The sequence below is a fragment of the Brachycentrus maculatus genome, unplaced genomic scaffold (assembly GCF_059751285.1).
Source record: "Brachycentrus maculatus isolate JH-2025_06_01 unplaced genomic scaffold, ASM5975128v1 h1tg000305l, whole genome shotgun sequence".
NCBI classification, from domain to species: Eukaryota; Metazoa; Arthropoda; class Insecta; order Trichoptera; family Brachycentridae; genus Brachycentrus; species Brachycentrus maculatus.
In genome coordinates this window covers 182,611-210,344 of record NW_028281055.1, presented here as the reverse complement: position 1 = coordinate 210,344, position 27,734 = coordinate 182,611, and the positions used below count along the sequence as shown (strand labels likewise).

The 27,734-nt window shown below is 33.1% G+C and overlaps 2 protein-coding genes across 3 annotated transcripts in view; one reads left to right on the top strand and one right to left on the bottom strand.

The window, feature by feature from the left end:
- Nucleotides 1–119: 119 nt before the first annotated feature.
- LOC148304762 (DDB1- and CUL4-associated factor 13) lies at nucleotides 120–5,495 on the bottom strand. The gene is made up of 5 exons (XM_088267762.1): nucleotides 5,315–5,495; nucleotides 4,427–4,974; nucleotides 3,494–3,660; nucleotides 2,156–2,456; nucleotides 120–446 (listed from the first exon to the last, which is right to left on the bottom strand). Exons 1-5 carry the CDS (start codon nucleotides 5,382–5,384, stop codon nucleotides 195–197), a joined length of 1,338 nt encoding a protein of 445 aa, XP_088123888.1. The 5' UTR covers nucleotides 5,385–5,495; the 3' UTR covers nucleotides 120–194.
- Nucleotides 5,496–6,355: 860 nt separating this feature from the next.
- PH4alphaEFB (prolyl 4-hydroxylase subunit alpha-1) overlaps nucleotides 6,356–27,734 on the top strand; it is a 47,383-nt gene continuing 26,004 nt past the window's right edge. For both annotated transcript variants that reach the window (XR_015838301.1, XM_088267745.1), the window contains exon 1: nucleotides 6,356–6,603. The gene's annotated coding sequence lies outside the window, so the exon portion shown is untranslated. The remainder of the gene's footprint in view (nucleotides 6,604–27,734) is intronic.

Here is a 27,734-nt window from a genome sequence, read left to right as displayed (position 1 = left end):
ATGGAGAGGACTTGTGCACCAAGTGCCTGACATTCCAGAAGACCACGACGCTCAGCATTGAGCAAGAAGATGAAGAAGAGATATTCATATGTCAAAATCTTATTATTAAATAGACCTAGTTACTCGAAATGTGTTTATTTACAATATTTAAAAAAAATGACAAAACACTTGGTACAGCATTCAGACAAAATATTTCACTGGTGTTCTTTGACGACGTGTTTCATTTTTTCTGGAACGTGAGGCACCACTCCGGGTTTGCTGTGCTTCCTCCTGTTGGCCTCCTTCCTCTTGGCCTTGTCCCGTATTATCCGGTGCTCGTTGTGAGCGTTATAGACGTGCTTGGGCACTTGTCTGTGGCGAGCGATCCGCTTTATCTGCGGATGGCTCGCAAACTTCTCTTTGAGCGCTTCAGAATAATTTATGGCCGCCTTCTCACGGGGCTTCAACTGAAATAATATTAGGAAAAGGTAAGTAAAGATAATAATAGATGGTAGAGCTGAAAATATAGCGTAACAATGTTGTGATCTGGTAAAGGCTCAGTATATGATAATTCGAAACTTAATTTTCTTTAACCTTTCCGGGAGTATGGACGTAAGTAAACGTCGGTGCGAATTTTCCTTAAAGGAGTATCAACGTTAATGAACGTCGAAGTCTATCTATCAGTTGGTAAGATGTAATTTGTATAGTAATGACATCTGTGGATATTTGCATTTAACTTTGTCATAAAATAAAACCTAGAGATGGTGAGCTTTATTTTTTATTTCAATTATTTTTTACATAATTCCTATCTTCATAATACACAAAGATTTTATTTTTTTTTTAATATATATTTTATGTAAAAAAACCCACTCCCCAGAGAAAGTCGGATATAAACTATTGTACTCCTGGAAGAGTTAAACTAAGGTTACATTTGACATTAAAAAAAATGTACAAATCGGAATTAGGTTTGAGGTTGCTTGTAATTAGTATACTAATTAGGGTCGGGGTTGATGAAAAAACTACCCGACAACAATGTGTTAAAATATTTGAGTTTAAGAGTCTTCTCTAACCCTAATCCGCACCCAATAGTGCAAAGGGCACAGCATCATGTAAATGCAGTGTTATCTTGATCGTTAACACATTAATGAGAGGTGATCAGCCCTCCGCTTCAGGTACCAGTACAGGGTAATTTTGAATAAATATTAGATGGAAAAATAACTTTTATTTATTTGATCCCCACCTGGGAATTAAACCCGGTGCCTCCAGTAAGGTAGCCAAACGTGCTGACCATTAGTCTACGGAGGCGGACAAAATATTATACAGATGGGTATTGGGCTTGCGGTTACTTGCGATTAGTATATATTAGTGAGGGTCGGGCGGCAGACTATCTGAGTATAATTAACCGGTTAACTGCCAAAAGCGTCTTAAGACGCATAATTTTCTGTGAACGGAGCGCCGCTCATACAAAAATTATGTCATAAGACGCGCTGTTTTAAATGGGCTTTTAGTAAAGAAAATCAATTATTTAAATTGTACAAATATATTGAACGCATAGTCACATCTATTGAGAATATCTTTGCATACTTAGAATTGAAACAGAATTTGTTTTTACCACTTTAAACGTAAATTATAGAGAGCTTTGTCGTCGGAACAACTGATGGTGCTCAGGGTTGTCTAATAATCGCCGAGTTGACGTCACTGCCGAATCTGATGACAGTGATTTTAGTGTCAATTCTGATAATTTTTAATTTTAAATTTTTCAAAACATAGTTTGTGTCTGTGTATACTTTTAATATTATACTAACATAAACAATTACTTTTGACATATAATTTAGATTTCATATTTTCTATGACAAATTTTGTGACAACCCTGCACCATGAACAATTAATTTTATGATTATGGATAAATGAATGCACGACTGACTGGCGTGCTCTTTATTTATTTGGTAAGTTTTATAAATAAATGTTATTACACTTTCAATAACGATATGTTTAGAAGGTTTTATTTTTGTTGTGAAATTCGTGGCGCGCTGGGTACCGCCGTACATGTACCTGTCGGCAGTTAACCGGTTTAGGTTGGGGTTGATGAAAGAACCGCCCGACAACAATGTGCCTACGTATTTGAGTACAAAAGATTAAACCAAAAATGCAGGGACTATTGTACGGAAGGACTCACCGCCCCTAATTTTTCCGACGCCTTGGCCTTCCAGATCCTGATGTTCATCTCGTCGGAGCCGCTGAGTATGTACTTGTTGTCCAGCGACCACTTAACACAGGTGAGGCGCTGCATGCGCTTGGTATGGTACACGTCCCGCGAGTGTCCCTTGAGCGCCTCGAAGATGCGCAGCGTCTTGTCGTAGCTGGCCGCCACCAGCTCCTTGCCGGTCGGCGAGTAGTCCACGTCGATCACAGCCGACACGTGGTCCTTGTGAATGTTGACAGGGACTTTTAGATGACGCGTGTCAAACGTGTATAGACTAGAAATAAATGGGTTGTAAATTAAATAAAATATCCGCCAAAAATATCCATAGGGTAATGGTCAGCACGGTCAGCACGGTCAGCTACCGTGCTGGAGGTACTGTACAGAATTAATGCCAACACCATTCAATCAATCAAATAGACCGAAGCAGTCCAACGTACATCCCACAAGTTCATTCAGTTCTTGATAAAAATATGTTTTTGTTTTTAACCTTCCCATCCCGTTGATATGTATTTACAACAATTTGACTATAAAAATGAGAATATAAATATTAATTATAATAGATATGGGCTCAGAATTTTTGTATTCCTCCGTCGTACTATTATGTCCTACATAAAAGTATTTTAATACATACTAAGTTATTCATTAGCAGAGACGAAAATAAATAAATTGTAAATTATATCAGGGATAGAATCATCATCATACAAACGTTTCTCAGAGTATGCGTGCGTGCCGCACGTTTACAACGATCCCATTTTAGTAGCGCACGAGTCGTCGCCCAGGGTGGTCGAATCGCTGCGCGCTAGCTTCAGCGGCAATTGCGATGTATTTTTCCTCTTTTTTAGGTATTTACCAGAGCTAACATTACAAAATTGATGCATTTCAACCTCAAAAATGTTTAATAAAAGCAACACTTAGGAATATTTACATTTTTCCATTTTTAAATCACATTTTCATATGGTGTACAAAATACATATCACCGGAGCGCGCGGAAGTTTTAAGCATCGTAAGGGAAGGGTTAACAAAACTTTTTCATGTTTTATAGCCTTTAGCTACTTAACTTAACCTGAACATATTGTAAACCAGGCAATCGCCATGGATCTTCCTCGAAAGACATCTAAAGAAAGACCAAAAAATTCATGGATGCTACAGAGATAACATGATTCAAAGGCATGGCCTATATGATGTTGTCTAAGATAAAAGGATCTACTACAACCTGAGGACGAGGAGAGCTTACTTCGACAGTCTACAAAGACGATAAGTTGGGATGGGGCCAGGAAGAAGAAGCTACTTATAGGAGTTTTGAATGCTTACTTATAATCCTCATTAGCCACGGTGAAAATAAAGGCTTCCATGGGATTCCAGCACAGGGAATTGGATCTCATCTCCATAACAACCTTCCTTACGGCACCAGCTTCACGACTATCATACAGTATGATGCTTCTGTCGCTTGCGCAGCAGGCAAGAAGATTCTTCTCCACCTGTAATCATGAACAGCAAATTTGATTGTGATCCAAAGTAAAAATAAAAATGTTTAAAAAATGGAAAAACTAGGTTTTTAACATTCTTCACCTGAAATATCAAAAATTATGCATGCTCCAAAACGGGGTATTAGTGATTGAGGCAAACAATGAGCAGTCAGTAGCATGTTCAAAGGTCAACTGTGCGAATTTTAAATTATAAATAAAACACTTGTTTTTAACTATTTGAGTATCATATATGGGTTTGAATATAAACTCAGTTTATATTCAAACCCATAGATGGAGCATCTGTAGTTTCGGAAACTAGTCGTAACAATATAATATTCAGTTGTAAAAAACAAGTGTTTTATATATAATTTAATTATGCCTTACCACAAAGTAAATACCAAAATAATAAATAGCATGAATGATCTATGCTACAATCATTCACTCATTCAAACCCTTATCTGAACCCCAGTGGTGCATAAGGCACTGCATCATAACGCAGTGTTACCTTTACCATTAACACATGAAAGAAAGGTGATCAGCCCTCCGCTTCAGGTACCAATACAGGGTAATATTGAATAAATATTAGAGTAAATAAGTCACTTATATTTATTCAACTCCCTCCCCTGGGAATTGAGCCCGGGACCTCCAGTATGGTAGCCGAGCGTGCTGTCCATTACACTACGGAGGCGGACATGCTACATACTTAAATTTATCCAATTGTTAAGAATTTATAAGAGTGAAAAATATGTGAGTAAACAAGAAAATATATCAAACGAACTTGATTGAATGCAACATGATGCAAGCTGTCCACGCCCCACTGGAAGGTGCGGACAGGCTCACTCCTGGTCTCCTCCCAAAGCTGACACATCTCTCCGCACGTCGCGAACAAAGGCTCGCTTCTGTGATGAGACAATCCCGTCACCATCGTCCTGCTGAGGATCGTATCGATAGGCTCTTCAACTTCCCCGTCGGCAGGCCCGTCTACATTCCAAGTCTTAATGGTCTTGTCATCGCCGATCGTGATAAATCTCTCTCCGTCGGGTAGGAAACAGATCTGTCTGACGTATCCCTCGTGAGCCACGAAGCTCCGGGTGCATTTCAGTGTCGGCAAGTTCCATATTCGCACCTCCCCGTCGAAGGCGCCACTCGCAGTCAGGGACAGGCGAGAGGGGTGCTTCCCGATGCAGGAAACTCCGTCAGAATGGCCGTCCAAACAGCCGACAAACGGCTTGGCAAATACTCTTTCTAATTTTACGGCATTTAATGCTCTGACATATTCTCTCGGCGCCTCGAATGGGTGAAGTCCGGGATCATAATTTCGCGGAACTGAAAAAAATTATATTATCATAAAAAATTTAAGGTATTTGGCAACAAAATATATAAAATTTTCATGCAATTCTCAATGCCCCATTGCAAGAATGCAATATATTTGACATTCATTCGGATGAGCAACTATCGGCTCATTAAGAGCTTTGCATTGTTGTTTGTAATAACCTCAATTATAATATTGTGTGGTAATCAAATATTTATATGACTTATCGGAAAAAGATAAACTTGCAATATTTTAGAGGGAAACTTAAAACATATTCTATTATCTACATTAAAATTTACTCCGAAAAAAAGCATACTTTATTATAAAGTAAAGGAAAAAAATTAAATATATTACCTCTGTGAATATCTCGTTTGGTTTGACGAATGTATTCATCCGGGTTTCTACTAATAACTTTGACTTTCATTTCGATTTATTGTTATTTTCATTAAAACTGAATTTAAACTAAATACTGTTTCTTGATGAAAACACACGAGACACGAGGATTGAAATCAAAATAACGTGATGTCAAATTGTCAAATTAATATCATAGACAATAAAATGTTGCCGCCATCAAAATATTCGCTATCCATAGCCAATATATTTCTGCATCAACACGATAAAATACAAACTTTTAAAATTTTTCAAAAGTTGTCATGAGTTTGCACAGTTACCAAAAAATGTAATTAATCGTATACTTACTCTTGTGTCTTGTTTTTATCCGTAAAAATAATTATTTTCTGTGTTAATCAGTATAAAGCCATCGCTTTGTCCCGTATGGCCTAAAAAATCTAATCATTTCATTAAAACTTATTTAAAACTTTCCAACTTTTAATGATTTATTCAGTTAAATGTAAATTTGCACCAGCAATTTTTAACAAAAAAATCAAAAATAAATAATTGCTTATATGAGTACAAAACAGACCAAAAAACCCTTTAACTTTAATTATTGTTGTGAGAGTTATATGAAAACTACTTGTTGATAATACCAAAAATATGATATTTTTTGAAAAATAACAGTCAACTTGGACAATGTTCAGACAATATTGGACATTCCATTAGGGTTAAAACAGTGTATAATTATATACATATTTCCAAAGTAACTGTTGGCCACCATTAAAAAAAACGAATGTGAAATCTCAGGGAGCAAAATTATTTTATAAAAAAGGAAGAATTGGATCGTAAAACGCATATTAAGAAAACAAGTACATACTTCATAAAATACAAATAAGTTATAGAAATCTCTATTATTTTAGTTTTAAGTTATCAAAAATTTATTTCGCTATATATTTTTTCAATTTTATAATCTGGCAATCTAATACATCTCGCTATTGTTTATTTTGATGTCTATGGTAAACAGACAGATTTGACAAAAGTCAGATTTCGAGGCAGAAATTTGGCAGTCCGCGGAGGCGTTATTGTTCGAGAGTGTGTGGTTATTCAATTCTGCGTAGGATAAATGTTTCTCCGGTTTTAATCCCAAATTTATTAATATTTTTGTTAAATGGCATTTCATGAACTCTAATTTAAATAGTAATCATTACAACTTCAATGATTTAATTAATGTTTTAGTCAATAACCCAGTTATAAAAAAGCTCAGTGAAAAGTGATACAAATATTTAATTTACGATTCAAGAATAGAAAAAGTAAGTCGTTTGATTTTATAAACAGTTTCATAGTGTATTAAATCCTTTTCGAAATATGGTTTTTATTAATTATTATTTATTGAGAATGCTGATATTATATGTATTTTTCAATATGATTGAATTTTGATTTGTGTTGAAAATATGTCAATTAAAATTTTGTACTGACATTTCTCGTAGTTTTTTCCACATGAATTTTCCGAATTCATGTGGGAAAAAACTTTATAGTTTTTATTTTATTCTATATGTCAATTTATTTATCACCGAGTAATTATTTATTTAAAACTATAATTTAAATGTAACCTAAATCTATATCATCACGTTATGCAAACAGGGTAGTAAGATAAATAAATGGATCATAATCTCTTCCGCTGAATGTGGCTCTAAAATACTTATATGTACATAAACATACATCTTATCAACCAATAATATTATACGTATGAGAAACATTTTTACAGATTGTAATTAATATGTTCTAAATATTCTGAATTTTATATTCAATAATATTTTATTATTATTCTGTAATACATATATTTATTCTGCTATCAGAAGCATTTTACGAGGGAGGAGTTTTTCTCAGTCACATTTTTCCCAAGAAGCTAGTGAGCATATTTTACTATGACCACCGTTGTATTTTTTTATCAGTCTGTTCGTCTCCGTAATGAAGTAGTTAGCGCGTTTGGCTTCCGCGTTGGAGGTCCCGGGTTCGTTTCCCATTGAGGATAAAATAATTATCAATAATATTTCACTTTAACCTTGTACTTGAAGGCAGGACTGATTACCTGAATTTTACGTAATTAAACATCAAGGTGTAATAATCCTTTGATACCTTGCGGTGCCCTTTGCACCACTACTTGCGTATAAGGGTAATAAATAGAAGAAGATAAGCAGAGCTGGTTTTAAGTGACGATTTTTCTATAGCCTCGTATTATTTATCGAACCAAAAAATGTCTTTTTTCTTCTTCTTCTCTCCCTTATCCGCACCCGATGGTGCATAGGGCACTGCATCATATAAACGCAGTGGTATCTTGATCGTTGTTATCACATGAAGAAAAGATGATCAGCCCTCCGCTTTAGGTACCAGTCCAGGGTTAATATTGAATAAATATTGCAGTGAAAAAAATCACTTATTATACCATCAGTTATTTGATCCCCCTGGGAATCGAACCCAGGACCTGTTGTACGGTAGCCGAGCGTGCTGATCATTACACTACAGAGGCAGACAAAAATAAATACTTCAGTTTTAAAAAATCCACGGTATTTTAAGCTCCTTTATACATGTAAGGCAGCTTGTACACTACACGGAATTTTACCGTCCGGCAGTCCGGTTTTGAAAAATGAAAGCGACTACGACAGTTTAGCGTGGTCGAATTAACGCACAACGTGTTCACGCACCGATCAAGAGCTCCGATCCGAAGAAAGATGGACAAAAGCACAAGCCAATCCAAGCCTATCATCGTTTTAAAACGCTAACTGACGTGCCGGACGGTGAAATTCCGTGTAGTGGACAAACTCTTCCAACAATTTTACTGTATACTCGTACATAGAAACATACACATATATTATTATTTTTATTTCAAAACTTATCCAAAAGATCGTATAATTATTATTGGCAATAATAGTGTTGCCACATTCGACATAGCAATTGAACTATTCTTCCGGAATTACATCACTACAATAATGGTGTCGTGATCGCTTCTCCGAATGTCAAACCAAAGGCCGAACTATGCTCCCTGCACACGTCACTTTACCGAATTCGGGATACCGAGATGCTCGCTCGGGATTATTCTATTATTTGTTAAAATACCATATTAAAGTGCTGTTTTACGAATTTCTCAAAAGAAAATTATTGAATTATTAAAAATATATATAAATATAAAAATAATCCATAAAAACATATAACGCTCACTCCTTTCATCAACGTCATATATCAAAAAACTTAATTTTTCAGAAATCGTTTATAACGTTTAAAAATGTAATGAAATGTATTAAAAATAAATATCAAGCCACTTATTGAACTTTTTACTGTGCAACAGATCTTTTTAAGTAAACCCTGAATGTTTTTTTTCTCCATTTGAAAAATATTAAGTATATTTAAAAAAATAATTAAACAATACCTTTTCTTAAAAATGCAAAAACAACACTTTCTGCCCTGTAGCGGGTAAATATTAAGTTAGAAATATGCCGCTTTTGCTGGGATATAGTACATCTGGGGATTCCGAAAACACGCACAACTGAAAATTGTCGATTTTTGATTTATGACGTTGTTGAAAGGAGTGAGCGATATATGGAATGAAAGAAGAAAAAACGGTTATAAATTTAACACGGTCCTTATCACCCATCGTTCACTTTGTGTAATACCACTTTAATAAACACTAATTCGTGACTACCGGTTTAGGAATAATCATTCTATTATCAGGTCATTAAAATAAAATTATTACGGTCTGGCATTTATACAAAAACAAAATTTTGTCTATTAAAATGGTATTACACGAAGTGAACGATGAATGATAAGTAGAGTGTTATATTACCATACCACAAAGTTAACAATGCTTTTAATATACAAAATAGGTTATAAATTTATTTACCGATTGGTTTGAAATTTTGATACAACGTCGCATTTAAATACGCGCGTTTTTATATACCTGTGAGATGTAATTATTTTTTAACTGTTTTTTTTTAAACCGCAATGGCAGCACTATCTGTTGAACATAATAGCAATACACGCTGTACTAAACAATGCGCTTTGTGAACAGCGTGCTTCTTGACAGCTGCTAAAATATTAAATACCCACAAGCGTAATAAATCAGATGCGAGATATAAGAAATGCTTTTGTAATTGATTTTTTTTCTCAAAACACCATTTTTGTATTGAAAAATTACGTTTTTCTTTGAAATAAATACACGGTTTTGAAAAGAAAAGAGTTATTTAATGGAAAAGAGTTAAAAAAATATTAAAAAAAAAATTTTCAATATAATATTCTGAAAAAAAATGTGCGTGACAACACGTGTGGCTTTTCGCGCTGCTAGTCGCGTACTTAATTGTATATTTGTGAGTACACTCTCAAATGAAATAAAATAAATAAAATCAAAATAAAAACAATAGCTAACACATTCAAATACATTAATGAAATTTTCGAATCGACTCAAAGTTCAGAGCAATAAATCTCCGTTACGGGTACCCACATACATATTATCTGCTTCGTTACGCTCGAATCTCTACTTTTCGTGAATATACATATCGCTCACTCCTTTCTACAACGTCATATATCAAAAAACTTGATTTTTCAGGAAATCGTTTTTTAAGTTTGAAAATACAATGAAATGTGTTAAAAAATAAATATCAAGCAACTTTTTGAACTTTTTACTGTACAACAGATCTTTTTAGGTAAAACCTGAAGGTTTTTTCTCCATTTGAAAAATATTTAGCATATTTAAATAAATCAAACAATACCTTTTCTTCAAAATGCAAAAACAACATTTTCTGCCCTGTAGCGGGTAAATATTAAGTTAAAAAATATTCCGCTTTTGCTGGGATATAGTGCATTTTCTGGGCATTCCGAAAACATTGAAAAAAATTTGAGCACAACTGAAAATTGACGATTTTTGATATATGACGTCGTTGAAAGGAGTGAGCGATATATTTCCGAATTAAAAGTCATTTGACATTTTGCACGGCATTATTACACCACGAATGGATGAATTGTTCGCATCTATTGTTGTAATAATAATCAAATCATAGCCAAGGTTCAATTAACGGATAATTACCCGAAAAGCGCCTCTTGCATCCGGAGCTTCTGAAAGGGGCTTTACAAATATAGTGTACAAAGTTGGCAATCATCTGTTGCGTTTTGAATTTGTAATTGGAATAATTTGTTTTTCCCCCTTTCTTTGTTTCAATGTGAAAGGCCACTAACCTTAGGTACTTACTCTGAAAGGTCCAGCAATATTCCCAGGTCCGGTATAGAAACTATTGGATTATAATCACATACATGTGTGTGATTTTTTTTATTTAAAAAAAAGATAAATATTTTTGTTTTTATTATTTACACAAATATTCCAATATCATACTATTTCTGTAAGCCTAAGCGGCTCATTATTAGAAATATGTATCAAATTGTGGTAGAGTGGGTTCGAACCGAGAAACTCTGACTTAAGAGCCCGCGGCACTAACCACAGGACCACAACCCGACACTTGTAATTTAGGATTCGGACCTCATATACAAATAAAAGATGTAAGAGAAATATATAAATAGAGTTTTTGGTCAATAAAAAAAGCTTATTCGTTCCGCAAATAGATGTCCCTAGTGAAAATTCTAGTGATTCTTGTACAATGTTTTTAAAAATTGGATCATATATATATATATATATATATATATATATATATATATATATATATATATATATATATTGTCAATCATGGGTAGAATTGGTGAATGTTAGACGTGTGTAAAGTAATCACTTAAACCAGCCTATGGCGGTCGTAAGCCCCGTAAATGCCCAGACTTCCGTATTCCGTGTTCTTCATCTATGTTGAGATGTCAAAAAATAATATGAAACTATTGGTTTCCATTCGGATCCATATATTTAAAAAAATCTCAATGGTGCATAGGGCACTGCATCGTTTTAACGCAGTGTTATTTTGACCGTTACTTACATGAAGGCAAGGTCTATGGTAATATTAAATAAATATTAGGGAACATTGCAAGGTAATATAAAATAAATATTAGGTGACAGTCCAGGGTAATATTAAATAAATATTAGGTAACAATCCAGGGTAATATTAAATAAATGTTAGGTAACAGTCCAGGGTAATATTAAATAAATATTAGGTAACAGTCCTGGGTAATATTAAATAAATGTTAGGTAACAGTCCAGGGTAATATTAAATAAATATTAGGTAACAGTCCAGGGTAATATTAAATAAATGTTAGGTAACAGTCCAGGGTAATATTAAATAAATATTAGGTAACAGTCCTGGGTAATATTAAATAAATGTTAGGTAACAGTCCAGGGTAATATTAAATAAATATTAGAGTAAATCACTAATACATATTTATTTTCACCCCCCTTGGAATCGAACCCGGGACCTCCAGCACGGTAGCCATATTTTATTCAGTAAAAACAAACTCATTTTTTTCATATATTTCTCATAGGTGCATGTCGTATCTCACAATAAGTAATTTGCCAGTGAATGGAGTGATATAAATTAGAGGAATTAGTATGAATTGCACATATTTAAGAAGCAGTACTCATTGTCCATTAAATTAACCATTGTTTTCTTATCTCTATATATTGCCAAATGTATTATATGTGTATGTAATAAAATAACCTGGCCATAATGGTACATTAATTTAATGTGTGAATTTCTTGATTCGCTAATGTAGATGTAATGAGAATAATCTTTATGCTGTTTCATGTTCCTGCTATTATTATAAAATAACGGAAAACATTTATATTATCCACTGACACTTCGTGATGGAATTGCATTTTTAATATATTATTAGATTAAAACCAATATTTTTAGCTTTTCCACTTTTTTTTATTTGACCAGCGACCGGGTTTCGTCGTTACCGACATCATCAAACTGGTGGGAGGCTATACAAATTGTTATGTTATATATAAAACAAGGCGGTGGGAGGCTATACAAATTGTTATGTTATATATAAAACATAAATTAATTTCTCAATAAAATTATATCAAATCATGGTTATCAACTTCTGCTATTAGATTAAAACCAATATTTTTAGCTTTTCCACTTTTTTTATTTGACCAGCGACCGGGTTTCGTCGTTACCGACATCATCAAACTGGTGGGAGGCTATACAAATTGTTATGTTATATATAAAACAAGGCGGTGGGAGGCTATACAAATTGTTGTGTTATATATAAAACATAAATTAATTTCTCAATAAAATTATATCAAATCATGGTTATCAACTCCTGCCTTGTTTTGTATATAACATAACAATTTGTATAGCCTCCCACCAGCTTGATGATGTCGGTAACGACGAAACCCGGTCGCTGGTCAAATAAAAAAAGTGGAAAAGCTAAAAATATTGGTTTTAATCTAATAATATATTATAACGGAATACAGTATCGAACAGATTTATTGAAACAATTTTTTTTCGTATTTTCAACACCCTCTAAAAACATGTTTTGGGGGTGTTCCTCGTATTATGGACCAGGGCTGCTTCTTTCAGTGACTAAGACGATGAATAGCGAGAAGTATCACCCAATTCTACTGGAAAATATACTACCAGAGACACAAAAACGAAGGTCAAATGGTAATGGAATATTTCAGAAGGATTTAACCCCCTGCCACAAATCCAAAAAAATTATGAAATTTTTCACACAAAAACAATGAACTGTGTTGGACTGATCAAAAATTTTGCCAGACATAAACGTAATTGAAAATCTATCGGCAATCTGTAAGAATCGGCTCTCCAAAATTTATTGCACTACGGTGGAAAAGCTCATTTTGTCCATAATTCAGGTATGGTTTCGAGACGAAAAAATGGCAACCACGTGCCAAAACTTTATATAATAGATGTCAAGAAGAGTTAAATCTTTGATTGAGCCCAAATGAAATAATTATAAATATCAATTTATGATATAACTAATAAATAAAAGATTAAACAAAACTTTTTGCGAAAATACAAAAAAAAGTTTTGTTTCAATTAATCTGTTCGATACTGTAGTAGTTTTAACGTTGTAGTGAAAAAAATTGGTCCGAGAATTTATTAACTTAAAAAAATGTAAAATTTTTTGGTGTGTCTCAATCTATATTATAAAAATATAAATGTGTCAGATTGTGGTCCTGTGGTTAGTGTCGCAGACTCTTGAGTCAGAGTTTCTGGGTTCGAACTCACTCTACCACAATTTGATACCTATTTTTAATAATGAGCCGCTTAGGCTCACAGAAATAGTATGAAATTGAGTATTCATATAAATTATAAAAAAATCTCTTTTTATTACAAAAAATCATGTTTTCAGGCGTATCCTAGTATGTAAAATAATTCAGGCAGAATCATTCATTTCATAAGGGTCTCTGCTAAATTAAAAGCTTACTCAACTCAACCATAGATGGTGCCGGGAACTGAAATGTGAAAGAACGTGTCAATTAAAGGAAATATACTAGTTCCGAAATTTGGGTAGTGTGCTTGTCAATTATATGTATAATTTTAAAATGACCACTTAAACCGGCCTGTGACAATTCGTGAGCCCTGTAAATGCCCTGACTTTCATATTCTTCTTGATCTGTGTTGAGATGTCAATAAAAAGATTTGTCATTTACTTTCAACGTTGTGACTTTATTTACTTTGAAGGTTATTTTATTTACTTTAAAAGTTGTGATTTGATTGTTCTCAAACGTGATTTATTTACTGTAAAGGTTTTTACGTTTGTTGCTTTAAAAATTGTTGCTTTATTTACTCGAAAATTTAGTTCCTTTAAAATTTTCACTTTATTTAATTTAAAAATGGTGACTTTATTTGCTTTTAAAGTTATAGTTTTACCACTCTAAGATTATCACATCATTTCAGCTATCCACTTTAAAGTATTTTTTTTACTTGGTAAATAAATACCTCACATACGATGTTTGAAAATGGTATTGAATGCGTCGAAACACACATCACAATATATTTAAAGAAACAATGATATTAACCAAGTAAAAGTAAAGTATTAAATTGATAGGTATTTCCACAATATGACTACCGAATTGACTAATGAACGGTTGTCACTTTCTTTACTTGAAATGTTATTAAAATAGTTACTTTAAAAGTTCGCGATCAATTCAAATTTATTTAAAAATAAATATCGCTCAACTATTATAACTTGTGTATTTACCTAATTGACTGGCGATAAAATGAGGTCAGATTATAAAATTATTATCTCAATGTTAAAAAAGTAGACATTGAATGGTTATATATGTTTACATATAAGTATATTAAATCTTAAAAAATGAGGTTATTACCGAGATTTGATGAAAACAAATACACTATTTAAAAAGGTTAATTTCACTTTTTCTTTCATCTCTGTGCAGTCTTTAAAACATGAAATTATTGACCTTTTTGAAATTAAATTAATTTAAAAAAATACACTGTATTTAAAAATGTGAATTTCAATTTTTCTTTCATCTCTGTGCAGTCTTTAAAACATGAAATTATTGACCTTTTTGAAATTGATAGTATCTCGTCCATAAAATGCATTAGTTTTATTCCTCAGAATAAAATGTTATTATTTTTTTTACTTGTAATTTAATAATAAATATATGCTGTACATGAGTATATCTAGGTCATGCAAAAAATGGCTTACGCGATAAAATATGTATTTAAAAATTAAGTCGTGTCAATGTCGGACCGAAGACGTGCGTCCCATCAATTTGTATTTCCATTCCCTTCTCCAGTGCAGAACTTCATTATTGGTTCTGAACGAGGTTGATCCTACATCGTATCTGTTAATACACGTACTGGTTTGTCTGAATAAAAACATTTTTTTATCAAATCATTGTTTATTTTTCAAAAAGACCCATCGTTAATAATGTTTAAAAAAATATTTATCTAAATACATAATTCATGGTTTCAATTTCGATGAAAACCTCCCCATAAGTGTACCTGCACACTTAACGGAAATTAAACGATTAGTAAATGTATATTTACATGAATTATTCGTCAACACTTTCAAAGTTCGTTTCAATATGTTTCAATATGTTTCGATTATTGTTTTTCTTTAAATATAAATATTGTGTAAGACCACTTTTTCAGTTAATTAGTATAAATACGACTAGTTTTGAGAACTACAGATGTTCTCGTCAACAAGTGAAAATACAAACTATTTGTCATTGTTATGAGGACATCTGTACTTATTGAAACTAGTAGTTTTATATTCATAAACCTAAAAAGTGGTCTATCATATTTAACACTCTCCTTATCATTCATCAAATTTTATATTACCATACCACAAAGTTAACAATGCTTTTAATATACTAAATATGTATCTAATATTTATTTTTAATAGATTAAAATCATCATGTTATGCCACAATGCTAATGCCAAATCAATAAATAATATATTTGTAATATAAGTACATTATTACTCTTATTAATAAGAGTACGTGTTCATCCCTGAAGAAGACAAGGTGCTTGTCGAAACCAATTGGAAAAATGGTGCCAAATTATAATGTGTAAGGCCATTTTTTCAGTTTAAGTTTCCAGAACTACAGATGTTCTCGACAACAGGAGAAAATACAAACTAGTTACTATTATTATGATAACACCGCAATAATAAAAGCTGTTAAAAACAAAGTTTGTGTTGATAACAATTTTTTATAAAGTTTATAAAATTTGCCATAAATTATCAGCAAAAAACATCGAAGAAATAATATATTTGTTTACCTTAGCTTTTTTAATGATATTAAGCAGCTCGTGTTTTTTAAGCATAATTGTATCGTGCTCAAATTTCAGAACCACTTTTTACACATGCAAACTATATTTCTTAAAAGCAGTTTTTCAGCAACGAATGTATTATAATCAATCCGATTCCGCACTTAACTTTTTTTGTGAAATTTCTAGTATCGTGCAGAGCAGGGTCAGCTTCGAGAGGAGTACTCGTATGTACACAGAGTATGTAGACACTGTAGTTGTTGCCCTTGTATGATAAATAGCAAATATACTCGTATTCTCAATAACGTTCCTTACTTTGCGATCTCACGACCGACATTAACCCGATGGTTGCCAGAGACGAGATATCTCGGCAAATGGCGGAGTGCCCGTATGGCCAGAGACGAGATATCTCGTCAGTACTTTTGATGACGTATTACTCCGCAGTTTTAACTCATATTGACAATCTGTCAAAAACGGAACATACATTGCCATCAGTTGAAGTTGTCACAAAATATTTTATAAAGTTTTTAAATACTTTTAAGTGATTTATCGGTATCACTTTCAGCTGACAGTTGACAGATGTCATTAGGGCTACCACTCAAACCACTTGAAATATTGATTATTTTAATCGATTGTTTTGAACGCCAGGGGTTTTTATTTTGCTCAATTTTTTTGTGTTTTTCTTATTATTTTAAAATATTCCATTGATAAATAATAGTTGTGTGTTAATATTAAATTTAATAAAAACTTGCGTGTGCGACTTAGTGTGACAACCCTGAAAATTTGAAACTGGTTTAACTTCAAGAATAAAACTCTAACAATCGATGCGGGATATAATATTTGGTAAGTAAATTATAATTCAATAAAAACAACAAAAAAAAAAATCTTTAGACAACTTTTTTTTTTCAAAAAAATACTTGGCCTGTTGAGCACTGCGGCGTAATTTATTTGCGGCTATGAAAAGGTTAAAAATTAAGTTTTTATCATTATTTATTCTCAGACACTGGATTGTCGCCCTACGAATGACATATTATTCATATTATAGGTGTCTCAAGTTGAGATAAAACATCTATCATTTTTTTATGAAGGCAGATGGAAGTCTGAGCATCTCAGGGCTTACGATATGGCATTTGGCTGGCTTAAGTGATCACTTGTGTAACATTCAACGTTCTGCTTATTATTTAATATCCATTTCAACCTGTTTATTAAATATTAAGATCAAACACTGGTTTTTAGAGTCAACTAAATTGTATTTTATTATTAAAAACACAAAAATAAAATTTGTGACAATTGTTTCGCCTTATATAGCATTTTCAAACTACTGTCAGTAAAAATGGATAGATATTACCACAAAGTGACTGCGGTATCAATTGATGGAAAAAATGTTAAGCGATTGAAAATTTTGCATTGGGAACAATTTAATAATTGCTAGAATAAGACTTTGTGTGACATATCGCTCACTCCTTTCAAGAACGTCATAAATCATAAATCGTCAATTTTCAGTTGCGCATGTTTTCAGAATACCCAGAAAATGTACTATATCCCAGCAAAACCGGCATATTTTAAACTTAATATTTACCTACTACAGGGCAGAAAGTGTTGTTTTTGCATTTTTAAGAAAATGCATTGTTTAATTTTTTATTTACATAAACTAAATGTTTTTCAAATGGAGAAATAACCTTCAGGTTTTACCTAAAAAGATCAGATACACAGTTAAAAGTTCAATAAGTGGCTTGATATTTATTTTTAATACATTGTATTATATTTTTTAACTTTGAAAACGTTCTCCTGAAAAATCAAGTTTTTTGATTTATGACGTTCTTGAAAGGAGTGAGCGATATATCGCTCACTCCTTTCAAGAACGTCATAAATCAAAAAACTTGATTTTTCAGGAGAACGTTTTTAAAGTATGAAAATATAACACAATGTATTGAAAATAAATAATTAGCCACTTATTGAATGTTTTACTGTGCAACAGATTTTTTAGGTAAAACCTGAAGGTTTTTTCTCCATTTGAAAAATATTTAGTTTATTTAAAAAAAATAATTAAACAATACATTTTCTTAAAAATGCAGAAACAACATTTTTTGCCCTGCAGCGGGTAAATATTAAGTTAAAAATATGCCTCTTTTGCTGGGATATAGTACATTTTCTGGGCATTCCGAAAACATGCACAACTGAAAATTGACGAATTTTGATTTATGACGTTCTTGAAAGGAGCGAGCGATATGTGGTACAGATTGATTAAAGACTGTATTTAAAAATAGCAGTGCATATAATACTCGAGCATTTCAACAAGTTATTTATCATTTTTGTATCTCCACTCGAGATATATTCATTCTTTCATATTTAATAAACAATTGCCACAAATTTTAATTTTGTGTTTTTAATAATAAAATACAATTTTGTAGACTCTAAAAACCAGTGTTTGAGCTTAATATATATTAATATATAACCTTAATATATAAATTGAAATGGAGTTCTACATATTAAACGGCAAATCTATAAATAATTTATACTTAGTTTTTTTTTTCTTGTTTTTACAATGGTTTAAAAATTATGAAACTGTGCAGTCACCGTACGCCTTCGCAACGTCTGGACCAACAATTCATACGTTACATTTGACAGCTTATTAATAATTAATGGAGATTTATATTGCTGTTTCATCTGAATTCTTGTCTCCCAGTGACCAAGATAAAGACAGTGATATAATCTTCATAAATCTTGAAATGTTGGAAATTTTTTAATTTGTTTTATGTTTGTACCATGTGAAATGAATTTTCTAAACAACATATACTTGCTTACTTCAGCCTTCTCCTTGTGTCCAGTATTGAACAAAGGCCTCCCTCTTGGACTTGTTGCGACTCTCCCGTGCAGGCCCGCCACTTTCCTAATGTCATCGGACCATGTTGTGTGGGGCCTACCCACGCTTCTGTATTACATATCGCTCACTCCTTTCAAGAACGTCATAAATCTAAATACTTGATTTTTCAGGAGAACGTTTTTAAAGTTTAAAAATATAATACAATTTATTAAAAATAAATATCAAGCCACTTACTGAACTTTTTACTGTGCAACAGAACTTTTTAGGTAAAACCTGAAGGTTTTTTCTCCATTTGAAAAATATTTAGTAAATTTAAAAAAATAATTAAACAATACCCTTTCTTCAAAATGCAAAAACAACACTTTCTGCCCTGTAGCAGGTAAATATTAAGTTAAAAATATGTCTCTTTTGCTGAGATATAGTACATTTTCTGGGCATTCTGAAAACATGCACAACTGAAAATTGACGATTTTTGAATTATAACGTTCTTGAAAGGAGTGAGCGATATGTTCTAGACCTCCAGTCAAGCATCTTCGTCCATCTATCCTCAGACATACGTGCCACATGACCTGCCCAGTTCCGCTTTTGTTCCGCGATTCTTTGGTCAAAAGGGAAAACCCTTATCCTAATATTAATATCTCGATCCCAAAGGGATATACAAGTATTTGGCATTATTCTATCCATTGCTGTTTGTGTTACCTGGAGTTTATATATGGTTCGTTTTGTTAGGGAAAAATTCTCGAAGCCATATCGCTCACTCCTTTCAAGAACGTCATAAATCAAAATTCGTGAATATTCAGTTGTGCATGTTTTCGAAATGCCCAGAAAATGCACTATATCACAGCAAAAGCGGCATATTTGAAAATAATATTTACCCGCTACAGGGGAGAAAGTGTTGTTTTTGCATTTTGAGGAAAAGGTATTGTTTTATTATTTTTTTTAATAAACTAAATATTTTTCAAATGGAGAAAAAACCTTCAGGTTTTATCTAAAAATATTTGTTGCACAGTAAAAAGTTCAATAAGTGGCTTGATATATATTTTTAATACATTGTATTACATTTTTAAACTTTAAAAACGTTCTCCTGAAAAATCAAGTTTTTTGGATTTATGACGTTCTTGAAAGGAGTGAGCGATATGTGAGCACTCTTTTATTTTTTTTTATTTAATATATATTTTTTTAAATACAATTTAATACAATTTCTATACATTTCTACTTAATACAATCTTATAATTTTAGTTGCGCTGAGCCTCTCCAACAAAGAGACCGAGCTCTTGTGCGTGCAGAGGGACTTTTTATTCTTTTTTGTTTTTGTTTTCAGTATCATATTAACACGTCTAACATATAGATATTTCAAATTACCTAGAAATTGACATTTTTGCGCTCTACGTAATCAGTGATGTGGCAGTCGTTGCGTTTTTTTTTATTCACAATGTACCACGCGCTTTTGTGGGAGGAACTAACCGTCTCTCTTAGTTAGTAGTCTCGATACTAGGCGAGGGGAGAAGCGCAGACCTACGTCATCATCAACAATGAAAAGCCATTTTATGATTAACTAACTATATTTACTAACCATCACGCCGTTTACCGCAGGGTTAGGTAGAGAGTATAGAGCGCCACACCAATCCGTCTTTGAAAACAATCTTCGCCTCTTTCACATTCATGCTTCTCCTCAAATATACCTGCCGATTATTCGGACTGCTGACTTGACCACGCCCAAGTATCAGAAATACTTGATTTTGCCAATTTTTCTTCGGTCTTCCTCTGCTCCTTTTTTACAACTACATTCGCCCCCTAAAATATCCATCGAAAGTTGACCAAGTGTCTAATTAACTAACTAACTAACCACCTCGTCGGCTATCCGCAGGGGTAGACAGAGAGAATAGAACGCCACTGTCTTTGCAAACATACTTCGCCTCTACTATATTCATAGATCTCATAATAAGTATATACCCGTTGATTATTTCGACTGCTGACCCGACCACTTTCAAGTATTTGACATACCTGATCATGCAAAGTTTTCTTCGGTCTTCCTGTGCTCCTTTTTCTAACTACAATCGCCTCATAATTTTGTTTTACCGTTCTTTCCTCACCCATTCGTTCCACGTGTCCAAACCATCTCAACCGCCCATCAAACCGTCTGAAACCTATCTGTACTGTTATCAAATTAGTATCAGATTTTGACTGCATTCGGGTTTTAATAGTAACGGATACATTGTCGACTCATTGTGGACCTCAAATAATACGCAAATTTCCAAACCCTCTACTTGTTGAAATCAAAAGTGATTAGACCGTTTAGAGCAATTGATATAATGGGCCATACTGTATTTGAGGAACAATCGTGATCAAGAATCTGTAATCGTTTTTTAAAAAAATATATATATTATTGAAAAAATTCGTTTATTAACTGACCCGAACACTACAGCAGTGTTCCGCAGTCTTTTTGTATTCAAGGTACACGTACCAAATTAAGAAATTTCAGAGGTGCATATTTACCATATCCCTCACTCCTTTCAAGAACGTCATAAATCAAAAATCGTCAATTTTCAGTTGTGCATGTTTTCGGAATGCCCAGAAAATGTACTATATCCCAGCAAAAGCGTCATAATTTTAACTTAATATTTACCCGCTACAGGGCAAAAAGTGTTGTTTTTGCATTTTGAAGAAAGGGTATTTTAAATTATTTTTTCAAATATGCTAAATATTTTTCAAATGGAGAAAAAACATCCAGGTTCTACCCAAAAAGATCTGTTGCACAGTAAAAAGTTCAATAAGTAGCTTGATATTTTTTTAAAATACATTTTATTATATTTTTAAACTTTAAAAACAATTTTGGGAACAAAGTGAATGGTGCACTGAAATCAGTTATAGCAAATAAAAACCTATCAGCGGAAGCTAAACTGGCAGTGCACAACGGAGTCCTGGTTCCAACTCTAATGTATGGAAGTGAAACATGGAGTTGGCAAAAGAAGGATGAAAGTAGACTGAATGCAGTAGAAATGCGATATCTCAGAAGAATGTGCGACAAAACGATGTATGATAGATGTGCGAATAGTGAAATAAGGAAGGAATGCATAAGCATTATCGATAAAATTAAGAAAGGTGTGTTGAGATGGTTTGGACATGTAGAACGAATGAGTGAGGAAAGAACGGTAAAACAAATTTATGAGGCGAATGTTAGTGGGAAAAGAAGTAGAGGAAGACTGAGAAAACATGGCACGATCAGGTATGCCAAATACTTGAAAGTGGTCAGGTTAGGAGTCGTAACAATCGGCGGGTATGTATGAGGAGATGCATGAACGTGGAAGAGGCGAAGAATGTTTGCAAGGATAGAGTGGTGTGGCCCTCTATTTTCTCTGCCTACCCCTGCGGGGAAGCGGCGTGATGGTTAGTTAGTTAGTTAAAAACAATTTCCTGAAAATCAAGTTTTTTTATTATATATAACGTTGTTGAAAGGAGTGAGCGATTTGTGCATCTCCCTAATGAACAAAAATTTGGACACACTCAAAATATTGTGAATGTACACTTTTCATTAATTATGGAAATAAGAATTAAATTTAAGTAAAAAAAAAATTAGTTACATTTTCGAGTTATTACTTTCGGCCGCGACTGTAGGTGTAAATTTGTATGTCGGTTGTCCGCACTAACTGTTTCATTGCAAAGAATTGTGATACTCATCGAATACGACATGAATAATATAAATTGAATAAATACAATGCGTTGTTGGTGCATCTTTAAAAGGAAATACTACTTTAAAACTGGATAGATAAACAAAAATGGTGATGAAATTATGGCCCTATTATATTTGATGTTACTACTACCATTACGCTGTTTCCCCGCAAGGGTAGGCAGTGAAGATGGAACGCCACAATCTTCTGTCACATACACTCCTCGCTTCCTTCACATCCATACATCTAGTCATACATGCCCTCCGATTACGCAGACTTTTGACTTTTGACACCACCAGATTTTAGGTTCTGATTGATCTAATCGTTCGTGCCGAGTCTTTTCCGGCTGTCCTCGTTCTGTTCTCCCGCTCACATTTGCCACATATATTTTCTTAGTCATTCTCTCGTTATCCATTCGATCCACATGTCCATGCCACCTTAAAGAACGCTTTTTAATCTTTTCAATTATCCCTTGCTCAGCCTTACATTCCTTTCTTATATTTTCGTTTTTAATTCTGTCATACGATTATTTTTCCACACATTCTTCTAAGGAAGCTCATATTTGATGTTTAGGTGCTATGTTGTGAATTTGTTAGAATAATGTGTGATATATATATATATATATATATATATATATATATATATATATATATATATATATATATATATATATATATATATAAATATATATATAAATATATATATATATATATATATATATATATATATATATATATATATATATATATATATATATATATATATATATATATATATATATATATATATATATATATTTTTTTTTTTTTTTTTTTTTTAAAGAAAAGAGAAATATTTGTGTTTTTATTATTTACACAAATATCTCAATTTCATACTATTTCTGTAAGCCTAAGCGGCTCATTATTAGAAATAGGTATCAAATTGTAGTACAGTGGATTGTAGTAGAGTGGAGTGGAACGAACCGAGAAACTCTGAAGAGTCCACCACACTAACCACGGTACCACAACCCGACACATTAGTAAAAATATTATGTTAAATTCGTGTAAGTGAAAATAAAACAATTGACTCTAGTGTGTATCTACCTAGTATCTGATACGTCGCTCACTCCTTTCAAGAACGTCATAAATCAAAAATCGTGAATTTTGAGTGGGGCATGTTTTCGGAATGCCCAGAAAATGTATTACATCCCAGCAAAAGAGGCATATTTTAAACTTAATATTTACCCGCTACAGGGCAGAAAATTTTGTTAAAAAGGTATTGTTTTTTTTTTTTTTTTAAATAAAATAAATATTTTTCAAATGGAGAAAAAACCTTCAGGTTTTACCTAAAAAGATCTGTTGCACAGTAAAAAGTTCAGTAAGTGGCTTCATATTTATTTTTAATACATTGTATTATATTATTTTTTGACATCTCATCAAAGATGAAGAAGAATATGGAAGTCTGGGCATTTACGGGGCTGACGGCTGTCATAGGCTGGTTTAAGTGATCACTTTACACACGTGTAACATTCACCAATTCTACCCATTATTGACAACCACACTACTCAAATTCTTGGAAGTTCTATATATATGAACCAATTTAGAAACCTTGTTCTTGAATCACTAGAACTTCACGTGAGACATCTATTGGTGAGATGTAAAGAAGCTTTTTACTAAGCTGAAACTCTTATATTAGTATGTGAGGTCCAAATCCTGGATTTCAATCACACACTTGAGAAACGCCAGAAAATACCATTTTCATTTTTATTATTTAAGCTTATAATTTGACCAGATAATTTATTTACAACATTTTGAGTGTGTCCAAATACTTATTAAAGTATTTGGACACACTCAAAATGTTGTACATTGTATTATATTTTTCAACTTTAAAAACGTTCTCCCGAAAAATCAAGTTTTTTGATTTAAGACGTTCTTGAAAGGAGTGAGCGATGTATGTACTTCACACAAATTTCCGTGTTAATCACTTAAGAAAAGATGAGATAATCTCTGGTTTACTTAATCTATGCTTGAAAACTCGAAATTGCCAAATTTTCGTTTCGAGTTCTTGGATCCTCGTAACACTTGAATAATAAAATATGCAAATGAGATGACGTATTTCGACGGCTCAGTTCGTAAAGTGGCCAACTCCACATTGGTTTACTTTACAGAAGACAGTAAAAAAACGCAAAACTGTTCCCAATTTTTCAACAAATAATTTGCTTTATTTTATCATTAACTAACTAATTAGTTGCCATCACGCTGTCTCTTTGCAGGGGTAGGCAGAGAAAACGAAACGCCATACCAATATGTCTTTGTAAACAATCTTCGTCTCTTAACCGCCGATTATTCCGACTCCTGACCTCGGAAAACTTTACATATACATACATATATGCGCCTACACACTCACATGTTACTTATGAATGCATATATATGCATTTATACTTACTATATGCATATATGTATTTATACTTACTACACTATTTACGGGTTAGTTATTTACGTTTTGTAAAAACATGTTTTATTTTATTTTGAAATAGCCTTTGTTATCGTAATGGCAGTGCCATCTGTTGATAACGTAAGTGCAACACACGCAAAACTAAACATTGCTAATGGCGGACAGCGTATTTCTTGACCATTGCTCAAGTAATGGATTTTGTACAAGGATTAGGAAATTATGTGTGATTTCTCTTATTCTATTTGATCAGACTGGGCCACAGCAATGCGTGGCTGGGTACAACTTTGAACAAGTGTATTTTTTTCTAAATTGGTAGTCTCTTTTGGATGGCTAGATTGTCACATTTTACCCTCTCTCGTAAAGTGGAGTTGGCTACTTTCGGGATGAGACCAGCGATTTGGCAACGGTGTGACAGGTGATCTGTAATCAGCGGTCGTGTAGTCAGGTCAGGCAACTCCAAATTCTTGTTGTCCATATTTCGGTATCGCGAACCGCTATCTCTTCATATATACATATGTATAACATATATTATGTATGAATTACGTTCTCCGACTGCTTTATTTTCGGGTTACTGCCCGAATGTTTTACATCATTTTTAGTCGTACGGACTGCACGGATCAAACATCGTCCTGATATTGCTATTTTTTAATCATTCTCTCTCTTCTGCGCGTGTCGTGTCAGGCCTTTTGAAGAGCTTTCGAAGACAGCAGCTGGAGGCGCGTTGCATGAACCTGGGTGTAGGCCTATCCGACATCGTGATAGTTCATAAGGAACTCTCACTTATTTATCATACATGATAAAAATAATGAAGGATATTGGTCAACATAAACCAAGCTAGGACACAAAATGCCGAACCCTCTTCTAGTGGAACGGAAGGTCTATTGACGATAGTCAACAGTCCGGCTTCTCCTGAAGAGTCTTACGTGGTTTCCTCCCAGCAATGAGCAAATGCTGAAAATTTCGTGCTTGGCCCACACTAGATCCCTACAGTTCCCAACACAGATAAAAATAAAACTTTTTTTTAGCTAAAAAAAACAAAAATCCACTTAATGATCTATTAACCTTGTACATAATAAGCACATAAATAAATAAGGTACATAAATAATAATGCAACTCCCATCTAAAAATATGTGTTTTGAATATTGAAAGCATTATCTTTGTGGATCATATTGATATATTATTTCGAGAAATAAAAGTACTTTGTGTTCTGATCCACTCACATTTTTATTAACCAACTAGTTTCGGCAACAACCTGTTGCCCTCTTCAGGGTTGCATTTATTACTAGTAATAAATGAAACCCTGAAGAGGGCAACAGGTTGTTGCCGAAACTACTTGGTTAATAAAAGTGTGAGTGGATCAGAACACAAAGTATTTTTGTTTCTCGAAATAATATAAAAATATGTCCTTTGACATGACATCACTTGAGAGTAATTGTCCTTATCTTTTTCAAAATTTAAAAAATATATACATAAACTTTTAAGTACTCAGGTCAGGAGTCAGAATCGGCGAGCATGTATTAGGAGATACATGAATGTTAAAGAGGTGAAGATTGTTTGCAAAGACAGATTGGTGTAGCGTTCTATTCTCTCTACCAACCCTTGCGGGGAAGCGACGTAATAATTTTTTACTTAGTTAGATTTCTTCTCTTCTTGGTGTGGGCCTTATGGTCTATTTTAAAAAAGGGGTTTTGCCTCCTACGATGTCGATTCCCATCTTTCAATCCATCTCTTTGGTGGTCTGTCCGGGTGTCGTCTACCTTGGGGTTGGCCGTGCAGTGCAATGTGGGGAGTGTCTAGATGGTTCCATTCTCCTCGCATGCTCGTACCATTGCCTAGATTCGAGTAGATTTACTATAGCTAAATTATATTTACCTAACTGGCAGTTCGGCTGTCCAAATTTAAAACACAGTAAGGGACATTTTTTTGTAGTACTTTTTTTTGCATTTATGGACTAAGTAGAGTCTACTTAGTCCATAAATGCAAAAAAAAGCACTACAAAAAAATGTCCCTTACTGTGTTTTAAATTTGGACAGCCGAGTTGTGTTGTTTTGCCAGTACAAGGTCAATGGCTTCTTTTGTGACCCAAGAAAAACTCGTGTAAATTTTTTAAACATAGCTTTTTTAATTTCTAACGGAGATCCTTTTCACTAAAAACATTAACATGTTAAATCGTAAACTTCTGTATTGTCTCAATAACAATACAAATTTTACCGGTAAACGAAGTGCCATGGTAATGAGATTGCTAAGTTGGAAAATATACATAGAAATAAATACTTACACAATTTTAAACCCTCGTATATAGAACCAACAAACTAGAATATTTTTGCATTATTCATTTTCGATATCTCAACATACACAAGAAGAACATGGAAGTCTGGTTATTTACGGGGCTTACGACCGTCATAGGCTGGTTTAAGTGATCACTTTGCACACGTGTAACATTCACCAATTCTAGCGATGATTGCCAACCACACTATTCAAAACTTGGAACTTCTCTATATACTGATCAAACTCGTGACATAGTGTTTGAATTGTCTAGAATTTCACTAGATACATCTTTGGTGGGATGAGAGAATATTTTTATTGAGCGGAAATTCTTTCATTTGTATGTGAGGTCCGAATTCTGGATTATAATCACAAACATGAGAAGAGCTAGAAAATATCCTTTTCGTTTTATTATTTTAGCTTGTAATTTGACATTTAATTTAATTAATAATTTAACATTATGAGTGTGTCCAAATACCAATAAATAAATGTTTAGATGTCGAAAAATAATTTAAAAAGAACTTGGAGATATCCAGATTTGTGAACAAGTATTTGGACAAACTC

Excerpts from the sequence above, each read along its gene's own strand:
- LOC148304762 (XM_088267762.1), bottom strand. The coding sequence starts at position 5,384 with ATGAAAGTCAAAGTTATTAGTAGAAACCCGGATGAATACATTCGTCAA. Across the intron at positions 2,457-3,493 it reads GTGGCTAATGAGGATTATAA|TCTATACACGTTTGACACGC; the intron begins GTAAGCATTCAA and ends ATTTATTTCTAG. Across the intron at positions 447-2,155 it reads CGTCGGAAAAATTAGGGGCG|TTGAAGCCCCGTGAGAAGGC; the intron begins GTGAGTCCTTCC and ends ATATTATTTCAG.